Source organism: Microchirus variegatus (genome assembly GCF_963457635.1).
Source record: "Microchirus variegatus genome assembly, chromosome: 5".
NCBI classification, from domain to species: Eukaryota; Metazoa; Chordata; class Actinopteri; order Pleuronectiformes; family Soleidae; genus Microchirus; species Microchirus variegatus.
In genome coordinates, this window is record NC_139806.1 from 4025829 (window position 1) to 4043938 (window position 18110).

At 44.2% G+C, this 18110-nt stretch overlaps 1 protein-coding gene across 1 annotated transcript in view; it reads left to right on the plus strand.

The window, feature by feature from the left end:
• The window catches only part of astn1 (astrotactin 1), a gene marked incomplete at both ends in the record, with an annotated part of 401060 nt that overhangs the window by 355164 nt on the left and 27786 nt on the right, over nt 1-18110 (plus strand). The window contains 2 exons of the mRNA XM_083888886.1: nt 310-443; nt 1735-1886. Of these exons, the coding sequence (XP_083745012.1) occupies nt 310-443; nt 1735-1886 (286 nt within the window). The remainder of the gene's footprint in view (nt 1-309; nt 444-1734; nt 1887-18110) is intronic.

Consider the following 18110-nt stretch of genomic DNA (forward strand, 5'->3'; position numbering starts at 1 on the left):
CTTTTTTTTCCCACTGATCTGAAAATGACCACAATGCTTTGTCTTTTGCATTTATTTTTTTTCCAGCCACCAAGTTTGTCCTAGTGTACCCTCTACATGTTTTTTTTAATGTTGTATTTGCAGTACTATTGTACTTGTTTTGTGTGTATTTATTGGCATGTGTGACTGAGCTAAAAGCTTTGAAAATGTTTTCACATCAGAATTGAAGTGGAAAAAAAGTAAGTGTGATAATACAGTTTAAAATCCAGTGTTTATATAATGTGAAATGTGGTCCGTTCCATCTAAACATTATTATTTTCTATTCCACAGTCTCTTCAGGAGGCGATGATGAGCATGCTGTGGTGTTCGGGGAAGGGCGACGTTATCGACGACTGGTGTCGCTGTGACTCCAGTGCTTTTGGCACAGACGGCCTGCCCACCTGTGCCCCGCTTCCCCAACCCATGTTAGTAACTTTGAATAAAATCACCTCTCTCCCTCTCTCCCTCTCTGTCTCTCTCTGCCTGCTGTAAATACCATCTATCATTTCACTGGCACGACTCTGTCTCCCGATGCACTTGGTCGTCGCTAATGTAATGTGTCATCAGCAGGCATGTGTACACCACATTGTATTTGCGACCCAATACAACAGCTGTGGGGGAATTTTGCGAGCAGGCTGATGCCGGGCACGGGCCCAGAGGCCTGAAGGATCAGAGAGTCGCTGGCTTCTGTTTAAAGTGTCTGCTGTCGCTCGGTGGTTGGAAAGTTGCGAGGCTTCTTGTAAAACTGCAAAGAGATACAGAATGTCCTGATTAAATCCTGCTGCGTACCTGCTAATTTTAGAGCAGATGAGGCCGAAGAGAAGAAAAAAATTGGAACGTTGGATCATTTCAGCTTGGCAGTCTGTGCGTAGAGCGGTTCAGCCCCAGAGAAAAGATGGGGTGAGATTGTGTCTCTTGTGGATCGTGTGTCATCCATGCAAGCGGCAGTCGCTGATTTATTTCCCCTGTCAAGTCGGGGCGTGTGCCAATCAATGGGATAGCTACTGTATTGATTGTTTGGCACGGAAGCCTCTGTGAAGCCTGAGAAGACACGGTGTGATGTGGGGGAAAAAAGGGTTCGGTTCTGACGGCAGAAGCGACGCGATGGTGTTTATTTTCACTCGACGTGAATGTGAGGGGGTCGTTCCTATGTTCCCCGGCTCCAATGTTCCACCTTTTTTTTAAAAAAAGGGTCAGATGTTCCCCGTTTTTCCCAAAAAATGTCCTATGTTCCCCACTTTGTGGAAGCCTGGGTGTGGAGCTCCAGGGTAAAGCGTTAGGGTTAAGGTAGGGTAGGGTAGGGTTAGGGTAAGGGGTAGGGTTAGGGTTAAGGTTAGGGTTAGGGTAAGGGTTAGGGGTTAGGGGTTAGGGTTAGGGTTAGGGTTGGGGTTGGGGTTCGGGTAGGGGTTGGGGTTGGGGTTAGGGTAAGGGTATGGGTAAGGGTAAGGGTACGGGGTAGGGTCCTATGTTCCCCGGGTCCTTTTGGGTGAAAGCGGGGAACATAGGACCCTTTGGGTGAATATCGGGGAACATAGGACCCTTTTTTAGAGAAAGGGTCCTATGTTCCCCGGTCACATACAAAGCGGGGGAACATAGGACCCGGGGAACATAGATACTGTCCCAATGTGAGGGGGAGAACGGCAGCAGTCAGTCACAGTAATGAGAACAGTTTGCTGAAAACACATCTTTTACATCTGTGTGTATGTGTGTTGCCAGGCTGAAGCTGTCCTACACCTACGAGCCCAGCAGCTCATTGGTCATCCTGGAGTGGAACCACACCGAGCCGCCAATCGGCGTCCGCGTCGTCGACTACCTCATCAGCCAGGAGAAGGTGACCGAGAGGACCGACCACTCCAAAATTGAGACAGGTGCGTCGTTTGTTCGTCTCTCCACATCACAAGAGTTTCAGCTGGCATTGTTGACGTTGCCAGGCAACGGCCTCGTCGCCAGCTCACACGTTGCAAGAAAGTCACAAAACTTAGTTTTCCCTCGCGTCTTCCAAGCAGTCGCTAATCAATAAAGAGGGGACTGTTGTTGTTGCTGTTTTTGGAAGTGCACCGCTTCGACAGGGGGGGTAATAAGTAAGTCAGTTGGCGTGGGTTTGTACGGGCAGCTGCCGGGCCACTGTTCATTATATATGCTGGCTCAATTCGCCAATTTGTCAGCACCATGTGGCCACAAATGCCTAATTTGTTTCTATCTAGTCAGCCACCTGGAAGGAATCCTGATCCAGGGACAAAAATAAATAAATAAGTGATTAAAAACTATCATTAATCTGTGCAACTTATACTGAAGGTATAATACCTGGCATTAACCTCCTATATTGTAGTTATATACTACCGTTCAAAGGTTTGGTGTCACCTATACAATTTTTTGTGTGTTTTCCATTAAAAGTCACACTTTTATTCATCAAAAGAGTTGCAAAACTGTTTTCAGCTGTGCTAACATCATTGCAGAAGGGTTTTCAAGGGTTTTCTAATTTGCTAATTGCCATGAGCAAACACAATGTACCATTAGAACACTGGAAATGGGCCTCTATACACATATGTACATGTTCCAATAAAAAAACAGACGTTTGCAGCTAGAATAGTCGTTTACCACATTAACAATGTATAGAGCAGGGGTTCTCAAAGTTTTGATACCTGAGGGCCAATTTAGGAACCCAACGTTGGACTGAGGGCCGCCAAAGGAAAAAAAAACAGAAAGAAATACCATTTATAATCATTTTAATGACCAAATTGCAGTTCTACAGTTTACACTTATTGGTCTGTATCCAGTAATGTCCAATAAACATTTAACAAGCTTAGTAGCTCCTGGATTAAAACTATCAACTGTAATTCATTGCGGGCCGCCAGAAATGTTTCTGCGGGCCGCCATTGGCCCCCGGGCCGCACTTTGAGAACCAATGGTATAGAGTGTATTTCTGATTAATTTAATGTTATATTCATTGAAAAAAAAAAGAGTGCTTTTCCTTCAAAAATAAGGACATTTCGAAGTGAGCCCAAACTTTTGAACGGTAGTGTATCTCTAGGAGGTTCTAGTTTTTGAAAAAGTTCCACAAAAAAAGAAAAGGCCTTGATCTTAAGTCTGTGTGTAGAAAGTAGCAAAGAAGTGGCCCTTTGCCTCCAGGGGGCGACTCCACTCGGTTTGTATGGAAGTCTTTTTTAAAAAAAATGAGCTTCTTCTTCTCCTTCCTACTCGATCTATAACGTTTTTCCTGAGGCGTCGACGGTCTCGTCTCATGTTTCCGCCGCACTTTGACCGAATGTGATGATCGTTTTGAAGATTACGTTCCCATTTTTTTAAGAAAATAGACAATAAACCAGCTCATATATGAGCGGACAACAGTGTGACTGAGAGCTGGTGTCCCCGGCGATGAATTATGACCAATACACACACCAAGCAATATAGTATATGCTGCATATGCTGTGCTGTATGAATAAGTGTGAGTGGGTAAATGGCAAATAAGCAATGTAGTGGTTATCAAACACTACAATATGCTACATACAGTCAATATGCACCATTAACCGTGTAGAAGATGTTACCACTGGGACTATATGAGTGTTATTGGCCTTTTTCACTTGTAGTTCCTCAGGCCTCCACAAGATGGTGTGCATTAGTAACAATAATGAGGTTCAGTGAGTTGATTAGACTGAATTCATGCTGATTTTAGAATCAGTTCAATCCAGATTGGTGTTGCGTAGAAAATAAAAAGGGGACTGTTGTGTGCAATACGGTTTATTTAAAACCTCTTTTTGTGTGTCATTTGAGCAGCTTTTCCTAGTTTAAGTGGGTTTTTTTTTACCCCACCATTTATTTCATATACATGTAATCCAGACATAGTGAGGTGTGTTTCCTCTCATATTTTCACTAAAACCCAGCGACTCGGAGCAGAAGCAGCAGCAGCAGCAGGGCGTTCGTCTGCAGCTCTGTCATCCATAACAGAGAGTCCGGCTTATTTGGCCAGACTGATCTGAGAAGACGCCGGCGGTTTATTTTAGCGGTAATGACCCAATCCATAATGGGAGAGTGTGTGTCGTAGTTGCCTGTGTGTGTAGCACAAAGTTTGTTGTAGCTCTTAATGAGAGAATAAACTGTGTTGGTCCGAAGAGTCGGCTTCATCCATCAACGCAGCGGATTCAGAGCGCAGAGAAGCGGGAGTTTCTTTATTACTGTCATTATTGTGAATGTGAGATATAAGTTAAGCAGCTGCAGCTGTGAGGGAGCTTTAGTTTGCTCTGAAAAAAAGTTGCACCATTAGCTGCATCATTTATTTACAAGTGTAGGTCAGTGTTTTCCTGTCGATCTCCTGTTGTGTCAACTCTTTGCTCGAGTTCAGAGGTGGAAAAAGTACTGAAGTATTGTACTCGAGTAGAAGTACCACTATTTTTGATAGAACATTTCAAGTAAACAAGTAAACCTACTACTAAATATGTACTCAAGTTAAAGTAAAAACAGTACAGTAAAAGTTAGTTTTCAGTTTTTTCAAAACTTTTTTTGTTTTGATGGGTTTTTTCATCTGTTCTAATCGTTCACCTGTCTTCATCATTCATTCACCTGTCCTCATTGTTCACCTGTCCTCATCATTCATTCACCTGTCCTTGTCGTTCATTCACCTGTTCTTATCATTCACCTGTCCTCATCATTCATTCACCTGTCCTCGTCGTTCACCTTTCATCATCATTCATTCACTTGTCCTCATCATTCACCTGTTCTTATCATTCATTCACCTGTCCTCATCATTCATTCACTTGTCCTCATCATTCACCTGTTCATATCATTCATTCACCTGTCCTCATCATTCATTCACTTGTCCTCATCATTCACTCACTTGTCCTCATCATTCACCTGTTCTTATCGCTCACCTGTCTTCATCGTTCACCTGTCCTCATCATTCACCTGTTCATATCATTCATTCACCTGTCCTCATCATTCATTCACTTGTCCTCATCATTCACTCACTTGTCCTCATCATTCACCTGTTCTTATCGCTCACCTGTCCTCATCGTTCACCTGTTCTTATCGCTCACCTATCCTCATCGTTCAGCTGTCCTCATCATTCATTCACCTGTCCTCATCGTTCACCTGTTCTTATCGCTCACCTATCCTCATCGTTCAGCTGTCCTCATTATTCATTCACCTGTCCTCATCGTTCACCTGTTCTTATCGCTCACCTATCCTCATCGTTCAGCTGTCCTCATCATTCATTCACCTGTCCTCATCGTTCACCTGTTCTTATCGCTCACCTATCCTCATCGTTCACCTGTCCTCATCATTCATTCACCTGTCCTCATCGTTCACCTGTTCTTATCGCTCACCTATCCTCATCGTTCAGCTGTCCTCATCATTCATTCACCTGTCCTCATCGTTCACCTGTTCTTATCGCTCACCTATCCTCATCGTTCAGCTGTCCTCATTATTCATTCACCTGTCCTCATCGTTCACCTGTTCTTATCGCTCACCTATCCTCATCGTTCAGCTGTCCTCATCATTCATTCACCTGTCCTCATCGTTCACCTGTTCTTATCGCTCACCTATCCTCATCGTTCACCTGTCCTCATCATTCATTCACCTGTCCTCATCGTTCACCTGTTCTTATCGCTCACCTATCCTCATCGTTCAGCTGTCCTCATTATTCACCTGTTCTCATCATTCATTCACCTGTCCTCATCAGTCATTCACCTGTCCTCGTTGTTCACCTGTCCTCCTCATTCACCTGTCCTTGTCGTTCACCTGTCGTCATTGTTCATTCATATGTCCTCAACTTTCACCTGTTCTCATCCTTCATTCACCTGTCCTCATCTTTTATTCACCTGTCCTCATTATTCATTCACCTGTCCTTTTCCTTCACCTGTCTTAAAGGGTTAAATGTTTAACAGGATTTGCTGTCCCCTTCATCATAATCATAATTACAATCATAATTTATTAATTTTATTGAGTTGTGATTCAAAGTATTTGTTCGGGCCACTGAAGATGTTTTTCATCTTAAAAGTAGACAAACCGAGCCTCTGCCAAGGCCGCTCAGTTTCCATATCCGGATCCACCGCCAAAAATCCAATCATTTCTACATGTATATCCTGAGAAAATCGTATTACTCTCAGTTGTTTAGCTTGTGAGTTATGTTGCTCACAAACAAACAGACAGGAGGACAAACACGGGCTCCCCTGGTTGGAGGTAATTCGATTTTCACGCAGGTCTAACCTTCAGAATCGCTCACAAACTTACACACACACAGAGCTTTTAAGAGTCCACAGCTCTATTTCCATTTCCACACACAAAATGTCACATGAATCCCAGATCTTTTGGTTTATCCTTTCATAATCTTTCCAGGGTGGGAACAACAACTTTTGAATGTGGACGGAACGCTGAACCTTGGTGACTTCGGGAGGTTTATTGCCGACGGGGGAGAGACGATGAAATATCACCAAAACAACAGCAAAAAAAATGTGACCTTTCCGTTTCTATTATGGAGTTTTTGGAACATCACTTTTGTTCCCGTGCCCTTTGAACACATCGCCCTGTGTCAGCTCGCCATTACCGCTGTGTTCCAAAGCCTTTATAAAACAAATGTTTCTGTCCCGGGCCCCTAATCTGCGCTGTCAGATCGATAAACAGAGACGATGACGGCGGCGATATGACTTTCCTGTGGCGGAGGGAACTTCAAATATTGTTTACTCGGTTCAAACAAACCTCTCGGCATCGGCGTAGCACTTTGGTACGCGATCAAAGTGCTACGGCGTTTGGACGCGAGCTCGTGATGATGACACACGCCGGAAAGAAAGACCTTTTTTATTAAATGCCGTAATCCTGACACGCAGTCAGCGTTCAATAAAGAGACGAGATAATCCAATCAGATGATTGTCTCACAGCGCAGGACGGTCTCCTATCTCAGATTCAATTCTGAGATTAAATAAACTCTTTGCTGTGTTTGTGTTTTTATGGAAATGGTTATTGGGACTTGGCGAGAGCGGTGCCGCGGGGGAGTATTCCACTTTGGACGGGGATTGTTACCGCCGCGTCGAGCTTTTGGAGTTCTCAGCGCCGCTGAATACAAGACGTTGCTTGTTTCCATGGTGTCACGCACTTCAGCCGTCCTCATTAAACTAATGGAGATTACTTTCCGGCACAGGGGAACGTCTCCTGCTGTCTCTTCAGCCTCTCTCGCTCCACGGAGGGAGGGGGGTGATGTTTCTGCAGATTTCCAGAGCGAATCGCCACACACTCTGTCTCCGGGCCCTCAAAGGATGGCATAATGTAGATATTATGTTATGCTTTCATTGGGGGGGAAAAAAAGCACCACCACCAGTCTCTTCATTATTTGCCTCCAAACAAACTCACAGATGCGCCGCAATGCCCACAGGGACGTGTAATCCATCACTGCGAAATAAAACACAGCAGCGAGGCCGGGGGTTTATCAGAGTTTGTCGTCTCTCGGCCTAAAGCTCCATTTTCATGTCTTTTCTCCGCCGCGAGAAACGTGTGACATTGCACCCTTGACACCAATCTTAGTTGCTGCGTTTTGCTCATTAAATATAAACAGCATTGAACAGTTAAACTCTCTTATTCTTACTTATTCTGTCCAAAAGGAGTACAGGGAGAAATCTATACTCATTAAATGCTAAATAATGCATTAATGCAATTTAAATCGAATTAAAACTGTGCGCACATTAACCCCCACCACCAATTTACATTTGTGAAAATATACACTGTAAATAATTTCTGTAAATTTTACGGCAGAAATTCAACAGATTAAGGTCTTTTTATTTTAATAAACAGTGCTTTACTGTTAATATTACAGAACATCAGTGAAATTACAGCCCATTTACTGACCCTAATGTATTCCTATTTTACAGCACTTTACCGTTAAAGGGGAAATAAGTAGTTTATAGTGCCATCTAGAGGAGAGGCTGAAATTTACAACAAAGAACTGCTCCTCTGCTCACCCCCTCCCTTCCCTGAGCGCTACGGTATCCGCAGCTGGTCAAATGTCGTCCTCGTCGTCTTTCTCCGTGTCAGCAGATGAGGTTCGTGAGGCGAGGGAGAGGGCGGAGCTATCGCGGCCGTAGCAGACGAAGTGGAGAGAGTGGAGGCGGGACTTCAGCTACAAGTAAAGAGACGCTTGATTTGTTCTCTCGCGTTTGTCCTTACAGGCTCTGGTAGAAACATGGCGTCTCGCTGCTAACAGTGGCTATGCAACCGCGACCCGCGACCATGTTATTTAACATGACTTTTTGAAACACTACGAAAATGAAACAAAAACTATTATACAGCGACAAGACAATGCAGGAGCACATAATATGTATAAAAAAGTGGATTTTGGGTTATATAAACCCATAAATACTACATATTGTACCTTTAAAGTTTATTAGATAACAGTATAATAGTCGGCATCGCCCTGAACAAGGATCCATTGAAAATATTTGCAAACCTCTTAAGGAATAATTTAAATGAATTTTTGAAATTCAGGAAATGATCCATTTGCCCTGATGCACTTTGACAGTGAGCTGACTTTCTTCTCAAAAACAAAAAGTATCTCGGAACGACTTGAAATTTACCATCATAATAGTCGGCATCGCCCTGAACAAGGATGCGTTGAAAATATTTGCAAACCTCTTCAGGAATAATTTAAAACAAGAGTTTTAAGACCACCAAGAAGAGAGCAGGAGTGAAGGAAAGCCAAGAGGAAAAAAGGCAGGAAGCGAGGAGAGGAGGAAAGGATGGAAAGCTCTAGAACGCTCGTCATGTTGTGTGGTTTTGATTTCAGCTGTCAGTCTCCCGTCGTCTCAGTGACCCACAGACCTCCCCTCGGCTTGTTTTTCCCTTCACCTCTCTCTCATCTTCCTTTTCCCTCCCCACTTCACAACTCTCATCTTCTCTCTAAAATCTCTTTATTTTTCTTCTGACCACCTCCTCCTTTCTTATGCTTGCCTCATCTCCTCTCTCTCTCCAGCGCTGCCCCTACGGTGGCCTCCTCTCTTTTTCATTTCATAAACCATATGCTCTTTATTTTCACTTTTATTTCATCATCCTCTTCTCTCACGTTATCTCTTCTTTTTCCCCTCTCACAACAATGTAAAGCAACAATCACTGTACGGTCACTATTTTTATTTGTTAATTGAGCAACTGTATCTATAAAAACCTAGGTTTCCATTATAAGATAACAGAAAAGTGATCCCGTTCCATGGTTGCAGGTGGTATTAAAGGGGACTGTTGAATCATTTAAATCCTTATATTTGAGACTCTGGAGGCCCTAAAGAAAGAAAAAGATGACTCAGTCATGTTTCTGTGGTTCTCCTCAGTCTAAGTACAGGAGATAAAACGCACAATGTCGACTTCCTGTGCTCATTCGGACGTCACTATGCTCTAAATTCCTGGAATCCTGGAAGTTGTCTCTTGGCTCCACAGTGCAGCACAGAGTTCTACACAAACTTCCAGCCTCAGAGGATTTATCTGTCCAGTGGATATATGACGGTAATGTGCCGGCTAGAGCCTGCAAATGATCACTTTTCCAAATGCTAACTGCTGTTAGCTCCCAGTAGCCTCTGTGGCAGATGTCATTTCCTGGCCCTTAAGTTTTGGTTTTACTTTTTTTCTTTTTAAGGTGGACCTAAAGAGATACTACTAAACAGAGGGTTCTGAACAGGGCTGTTTTGGCAGGGAGATTGATCTGCTGTGGTGCTTCATCCTTATGGTTTTTTGACCAAGGGCCAATTCCAATTCATATCTTAACCCTCAATCTTAACCCTCAAGCTCAACCCTTAATCTTAACTGGCCCTTAAAACCAAGTGTTGAGGGTTATTTTGTCACTTAGAAATGGGACACCCCTTAAATGCAGATACGTCTTCAGACTGTGGGGGGCAGAATAACGCCAAAGCTGCGTCCAGTCTGTCAACTCCAAAAAAGAAGAAGAGGAAACGCATTTATGTCATCCGTACTTGTCGCTTGTCCGCACCGGCCCATGCTATTGACAAAAGATCGTAAAATAAAATGACGTCAGTAATCCATAATATGGGCCTAAACTAAGATAATACAATGGTTTTCATAATTTTTTATATCTCTATTAACAAAGAAAATACTTACATTTGTAGCGTATTCGTTTTGCTGCTTTCGGGGCCATCTTTGTTATGGCAAAACACGCAATGCATTCTGGGTATCCCTTGCTCCCAAGGGTGGTCTCGGAAAATCTCAATATTGAGGGCGATACAGCCCTTAAACTTGACCCTCAACTTAATTTTTCTGAGAATCGGGACAGCACTTGCACTAGAGGGAGAGCATTTTTGAGATTGAGGGTTAAGCAAGGAATTGGAATTCACCCCATAGAATGTGACAGACATGTTCATCAGGACACCAGGGAAGAAATAGGGTATAATACTATGACTCCTTCAACGACATTGCACCGTTATTGATGATCCAAGAGATCCAAAATCCCATGTTTGAATGAGTCGTCGACCAGTGTGCGTGTGTTCCAGTGACGAATGACGACGCAATTAGCTCGGGTTTTTTATCATCCGCATCAGTTCCAATCAGCGTGAGTTGGGAGCACCAGACCACCAGCGGTAAACAAGTCCATTTCAGCGTCAGTGTACGTTTATCCTCCGGCTCTGTCGTCATCAGCCTTGAAACCCGAGTTCTTAGAAACTGTGACTTCATTTTTTTTAAACATTTTATTGGTGACTTAAAATTGTTTACCACCAATTTTAGAGCGAAAGCGCGAGGGAATCGCCGCGCCACACGACATGCTGTGCCGTCCCACTCGTTTTTTTCGGCCACCCACGGAGCCGATTGTTCACCGGCAGTCGCGTGTTTTTCGCGGTAACCCAGTATATCTAATTTGTTGTGAAACAAATTAGGAACCTGATTCATTCCTCTTCAATATCTAAAAAAAACATTATTTCTTCCTGGGATTTCATCCCCACATGGCCTGCATGATAAATTCCAGAAGGATAACAGATCATCCGTTTACGGGAAAAGTTCTGAACAGACACGACTGATCATCTGTGAGGGAAACAAAAAAAACAAAAAAACCAGAGAAGACCAAATGTCTTCCCTTTACTTTCTCGGAGTCTCATCAGAAACAGATGTCAGAATATCATGATTTTTTTTTTATATATATATAAAACAACATTAAATCTTTAATCTATTTCCGGCGCGTATGTACGTTAACGGCTGCACGGTCGAGTCAGCGTACCTTTTTTTTTTTTTTCCCTCTGCGGTTATGTAACGTCTGACGGATCGACGTACGATCCTGCGATGATTATAGCGTCCGACGGGCCGGGCCCTTTCAGATCTGGACCTGACAACAGCTTGTTTGTGTAGTAATCGCTCCCCTTAACAAGCTTCAGGCACACAAGGTGAGATCATACATGGAAGCGCACACATGTACACACACACACACACGCAGACGCGCCGTCTCTGGCAGATGTGTGCGGAGTTCTTCAAGAGTAGGAAGTCTGCTTTAAGTCAGGGCACCCGCTCGGGTCGGGCCCGGGGACCAGACGCCCTGCGAAAACAAACATCCCTCGATGATGTAACGGGCTTTCATCGACCGGCGAGGGCAAGGTTTGCTCAAGGGTCAGTGGCACGCGGAGTCCAATCAATAAACACCGATTATACGCCGATCTGCGCTGCACACGCGGCGGCGGCGATAGAAGCGGATGTCGCTCAAAACACAAAATGAGCTCAGCTTCCTCTTCGCATCAGTCAAAGTTCAGCGCTTTAAAGTTACGCCAGACATTCCACTCGTCTTCTTCTTTGGAGACGCGAGCGTCGATGTCTTTCTGTTGAATGCACAGTAAGTCATTTTTTTTTTTTTTTCGCCGATTAGCGATGACAAGTGGAAGCGGCGCGGGATTCATGAGCGTTGAGTTTGTGTCTTTTTTTTTTTTGTCTCCTTAGATTCTCTGTGCGCTTGCGTGTCGCCGGGTCAAAGCTTTGGCGGCGTAGCGAGCGCTACGTGGCGTATACGCGCAATAAAATGAAAAAAAACCACACTTTTTCCTTCCTCCCTTTGATGTTTCTTATCGGATTTGCCGTTTAAGTTACGGCAAAGACGAAGAAAAGACGTTATGTCGATGTTCTGGGGGCTGTTTATATTATAGTCAGTAGCCCAGTAGCACTTACGTGTTGAGGCAATGCTAGGCTATCAAGCTAAGCTATCGCTGCTAGCCTGGACGGGGCTCTTGCTCACAGTTTTTACTAAAAGATGGAGAGTCCACTGTTGAAAGTGGCAGCATATTTTTGACAACATACTCCATGCCATGAGTCTCCTCACTTCTGGAGGTTCAAGCATCGCAAGCATCGCAAGCATCGCTGGAAGGGAAAATGTTAGCTTCTACTGCTTAGTTTTTTTCTCCGCTCTCATCCTCAGTTTGCTTTCTTTTGGTTACTAGCTTAATGTTAGCATGGCACCGTGCTAGATGTTTTCTTTTTTTTATTACTTATTGACAAAAGACAACACACGATAGTCAGTAGCCCAGTAGCACTAACGTGTTGAGGCAATGCTAGGCTATCAAGGTAAGCTATTGTCGTTAGCCTGGACGGGGATCGTGCTAACAATTTTTCTAAAAGATGTAGCATAGAGTCTCCTCAATTCTTGAGGTTCAAGCATCGCAGGAAGGGAGAATGTTTTTCTTTTTCTTTTCTTTGGGTTACTAGCTTAATGTTAGCATGGCACCACGCTAGATGTTTTATTATATTACTTATTGTATTGTGCACAGATCTTTTGCACTTAACTACACTCAACTCTAATGTTCTTCGTATCGTTGTCTCTGCCAAACTGAAAATAATCTCGCGAATATAGAGTCCAACTCTGCAAATCCCCGGAAGTCGGCGTATTTTTCTTTTCACCTCCGACCACGGCTAAGCATTGACGCACACTCTCCGCCATGTGGGGGTTTCACGACGCCGCCTGGAGCCGGACACAAGTTGCTTGGCCAGTTTCCGTTTACATCGGTAGCTCCGCGTGGACGAGAACCGCTTCCGGCGATTCTTTCCATTTTCTTCTCTGCAGACGTTTCCACAAGAGATAAAGTTGCCGAAAGCAACTCGTGTCATATCGACCTCCGGGAAGAGCGCTGTTAAGTTTTGGCTACAGGGAGCAAAAAACATGCTCAGCGTTCACTTAGGAACGTCTGGACGTGTAATGATGTTTGCGTTGCACGGACCGTGGCGAACATCTGCACACACATGTATGTGGAAAAGTTCGACCCGGCCTTTAATTTGCTGCTCGACTCGACTGTCACAGGCTATTGCTCTCATCGCATGGCGTGAGGATGCTTTTAATGACACGATATGTGATTTCAAAGCAGGGCATTTTCATCTGTTTCTGGTCTTCGTCTAATCGAGTGTATACACAGTATACGCTGCGTGCAGCATGGTTGACATTAGGACACGTTAAGTTGTTGGCAGACGTTTTTTTTTAACGTTGCACGTTTTGCTTACAGAGTTACCTTGAAACAACGTGGATGCGTGGATACGTGGTGCTGCGACACGGCAGATGCACTTTATTAAAAACAATTGTTCTAAAAGCCTCAGTGAAACATAATATGGCTCGGCTACTATACGTTATCCAAGGCCTTTGGCTGGACATGAAGGTGTATTGAAGGGGTATTTTCTGTCATTTATTAAAGCTGCTAAAAACTGCCGATTATAAAAATGGTCATGTGCCTGTTAGGGCATCATCATCATCATCATCACGAGGAGCTAGAACTAAATGTTCTTTATGTGAAAAGCTAAACTTCACCGGCAAATCAGTTTCGTCTGTCATTCGCTTTTGGAATGAATGAAGAAAACATGTCTGATGTATACCCAGGTGTGCTTGCTTTACCCATACAGTACGTGCAAATGAACAGCAGAGAGCGATGTGCTCGTATGTTGTGACACGTGAGGCCTTTTTTACTTTCACCACTGAATATGAACGGTGTCGCGTAAAGTGAGCCCAAACTGAGGCGTTAAGTTTGGACACCATTGGGGCTTTTTTTAAAGCTCACCACCAGCTCTGAACCTCGCTGTAGCGGATGCAGCTGTGTGAGTGTTATTGTTTATTGTTGTCAGTGCTCTAACACAAACCAGGTGTGTTTCAGTGGTGAGAGAGGAAAAATGCCGAGCTACTGTGCACTCGTTCCTCGCTGCCACTGGTTTAACAACACACTTTCTCTGAGGAAATGAGCGAAGTACGAGGGGAGAATTCTGGGTTTCCACAAAGAATCAACAAAAAATATACATGAACTTTGAACTAGAAAGTTAAACTAATGTTTATTTGGCCAAGATTTGGATTTCATACATTATCTAAACGGTATCTTGAAGGTTGGGGATGGTACTTTACTTCCTTCCTTCCACTTTGGACCAAAAAATGAAATAAAAAAAGGACACATGATGAATTAATTGCAGTTATTTTTGATTTGCAGTAGCATGCTGAGCGTGCTAAACCATGATGGTGGCCTTGAGCATATGTTGCTGTGTTAGCATCATTGCTAATGGTGTTTGTATGCGATTGACCGAAACTGAGATGCTTCTCATCCACTTTTAATGGAGCAACGGTACCAACACAGGTCCTATTTCGTGAACGGAGCTCTCGGACAAAGTTGATTTCCCCCGTGTTGACGATGGTTGTGTTAGCTTTGCTAACCTTTCGATAGCTGCCTCCAGCACCAAGCGTCACATCCGCCTACTGTCAAAGTGTTGATGTCCATTTTAAAAATGAGCTGTGGAGTTGTCGGTGCCTTCAAATCCATCCTGTTGTTCTTATTCTTTCAGACGATGCCCCTTTAAAAGTCATATTTATGACACGAGATCTGAGCTCAGCGTTCCCAAACTGTGACGATAGTGCGTGATGTGTTTGGTGATGCAACCCCGTGGAAGTTCTGTTCTGTTGAATGTTGTGTTAGCGTTTGGGGAACTGTTTAATATGTTCCTCTAAATGTTTACCAGTTTTTTTTTATAAATCTGTAACTCCGTGCCTTAGGAAACAATGTTCTCAGCCCTTCCCCATTCACAACACAAAGTATCTCCTACATTAAAAACCTGTGAACACAAGTCCTGTTAGCAGAGGGCACTGTAACATTCGCGATAAAGTCTTTAAACTTGAAAACAAAAACACTCCTCAAGGTGTTGATTGAAAAGATTTCCTTGACGGATAAACAAAGCTGAAGAAGATCAGATCCCTAATAGGCTTTGCTATGCTATGCTAGGCTAGGCTAGGTAGGCCAATCTATTCCAGCAATACGGGGACTGATAACAACAAAGGTACGACAGTGGGACAATAGGCCATGGCTTAAGAGACGGACAGAGAGAGGTTAGGCCGGCGAGTGGCTAACGGAGAGAGGACAGGCCAGTGAGTGGCTAATGGAGAGAGGAAAGGCCAGCGAGTGCCTAACAGAGAGGGGAATGGCCACGAGTGGCTAACGGAGAGAGGAAAGGCCAGCGAGTGGCTAACTGAGAGAGGAAAGGCCACGAGTGGCTAACGGAGAGAGGACAGCTCAGCGAGTGGCTAACAGAGAGAGGAAAGGCCAGCGAGTGGCTAACGGAGAGAGGACAGGCCAGCGAGTGGCTAACAGAGAGAGGAAATGCCAGCGAGTGGCTAACAGAGAGAGGACCAAAGTAGCCATCCTTCTACTATGAGGTCTTTCGGTGCTGAAAACAGTTCTCTGTGATCTTATAATTTGGTGAAATTATTAAACTTTTTGAAAGAAAAAACTTTTTACCAGCTGTTTTTAGTGACACTGTGGTCCTCAATGGATTTTTTTTCTGCAAACTCGAGGTCAAAAGTTTACCGTAACTGCTACGTAATGGTTGTAATTTGAAGGACACACTTTAGGGAGTCCACGTCAACGAGCGCACCAAGAAAACTGAGCACGTTGCCGTGACGCATTCGCAGAAAATGCGTGAGCCGAACAGCTGAAGGACAACCGCAGCCTTCCAGAAGCACTTAAAAATCGGATCACGGTGAATAGCTCTGTTGATCGGGGAATGATAGATGAAGAGTGAAAATTGGAAATGTTGACAGAAGGCAAAATCTCAAGTCTCTCCTTAATTCACAGATTTAGCGTTGGTATGTGGACACGCAGGTTTTTAGTGCTATTATTTCTACATGTGTACATTGGTTTTTTTTTACGAGGTATGCAGCCGCTCAGACGTCACTGCGCTTTATGGACCGCCGTATCCCACTTTGCACGGGGGTATTTTATTCTTTTGCTGACGTATTTTGGATATATTTACAGTTGGCGCGCCGAGCTCTCCTGTGGCAACTGCTAATAATTTTGGTCGTGCTCACGTCGATCAAATTATAAAACAATTTCTCGCCTCCGAGAAGGTGTAATGTTCTGTGATTTATGCTCGTCGTGACGCAAATGGCAGCTTAGCAGCACGCATATCAAACACAAATTTGGGGAAAGTGTACGCAGATCCAGGGGGGGGTGGAGGGGGTTGGGGTAGCCGTTGCTCCGGCTCTTTCACGCAAGGCCGTTTCTTTTAAATTATACCTCCGGGCTATCCCGCCCTCGCCGTGCTTATCATTCACCTTTTGTTCCTTCTGTACGACAATTACTCCCTCGTAAGCCAATGGCCGACGCTGCTCGTCAAGAGATTGAAAACAAACCCTCTATGTGTGGCCGGTCATCAGGATCTGGCAGCGGTTATGAGCAGCGTTGAAGTGCCAAGACACAACAGTGAAGGTTTTGTCAGTGATCTGCTGTTGTTGTTGTGTTGCTGCTCTCTTCGCCTTTTTGTTCAATGGGAAGGTGGACAACCAATACCAGATGTTGTTCGTTCAAGGCTTTGCTGCCAAGTGTGTGTGTGTTGTATGTGTGTCTTGTACTGCGCTGTACATCCTTGTGAGGACCAAAGAAGATTTTGTGAAAGTGGGGACAATTTGGCTGGACCTGGCGTTCTGTCACACCTTAAAGCTCACATAGAGTGGTCCTGTTGCACATATATGTTAGTTATGGAGGTCTATTTACATACATTAACTTGTTTTTACGGTCAAAAACCTCCGAGTTGCTGTAAACGAGCCGATAGAAATCTGTCTTTTCTGACGTTTCCAAGCCGCGATATTTCAGACTCAACTCTCACCCCCAGAAGACAGAGTCTTGTGATTGGCCAGTACCCGGAAGTGACATATTCAGCACCCGCTCTCAGAAGCGCAGCTCCCCCCTCTGGAACGGTGGATGCACTACTCCTCATTATCAAAACATTGTTTTAACAGTGTTTAAAAATAGCTTCTTCACGACTCCCCGCCGCAGTCCCTTTTATGACCTTTGACCCGGAGTCAGACCCATAGTCAGAAGACACTGTCGCTCGTGAAACACCTCCACAACGGACGTTATTCTTCTTCTGTGGTTCAATGTACGCAACCGGATGTGCCCGGACTAGTGCCCAGAGCAGGACGATCTGCTGTTCAGGAGAACCGCTGTTTACGTAACCGGACCGGGTTTTTTCAGAGATCTCGCTGAGCCCGAGTTTACAATAAAACACAGCGTTTTGAACCTTCAGGGCTTCGTAAACAAGGTAATGACGCAGATACACACTAAAAAACAGCGTTAATTGGAACTTCCGGTCTAGGTCCGCTTTAAAAAAAAGCTGTTTATGAATTAAGAATTGGTTTAAGGATTGTTGTTGTGATGGTGAAGTTAAGGGTAAAGAGCTGGAGAGTGCGTTATGTCAATGGATGATGGGAGAATGTGTGCATAACTTCTCAGTTTTTTAAGGCAAAGATCTGAATTGTGGTTAGGTTAGGGTTAGGCATAAACTGGTTATGGTTAGGGATGACACAATACCTCCCCTAACCCTACATTTTGCGGGTTCACGTGTAGGGTGGAGTAAGGGGAAATGTGATTTTGCTCCTTATAATCAACCCTCAAAATGTAGTGAGCTCTGATGCGGGCTTAAAAAGAAGTGGAAGATGGAATTACCCACGATGCTTTGCGAATTCAGCGAGCCGGCTGATATTTTTCGACAAAGATGGCGGCCACATCTGCCGAGGAACATTTCGTTGTAATATATTTTCGCGAAAACGCACGTTACGATGTCAAATTGTGTTGGAATATGTTGGTTTGATAAACATCCAGAGGACTGTTGAGCTTTGAATGTCAGAAAAT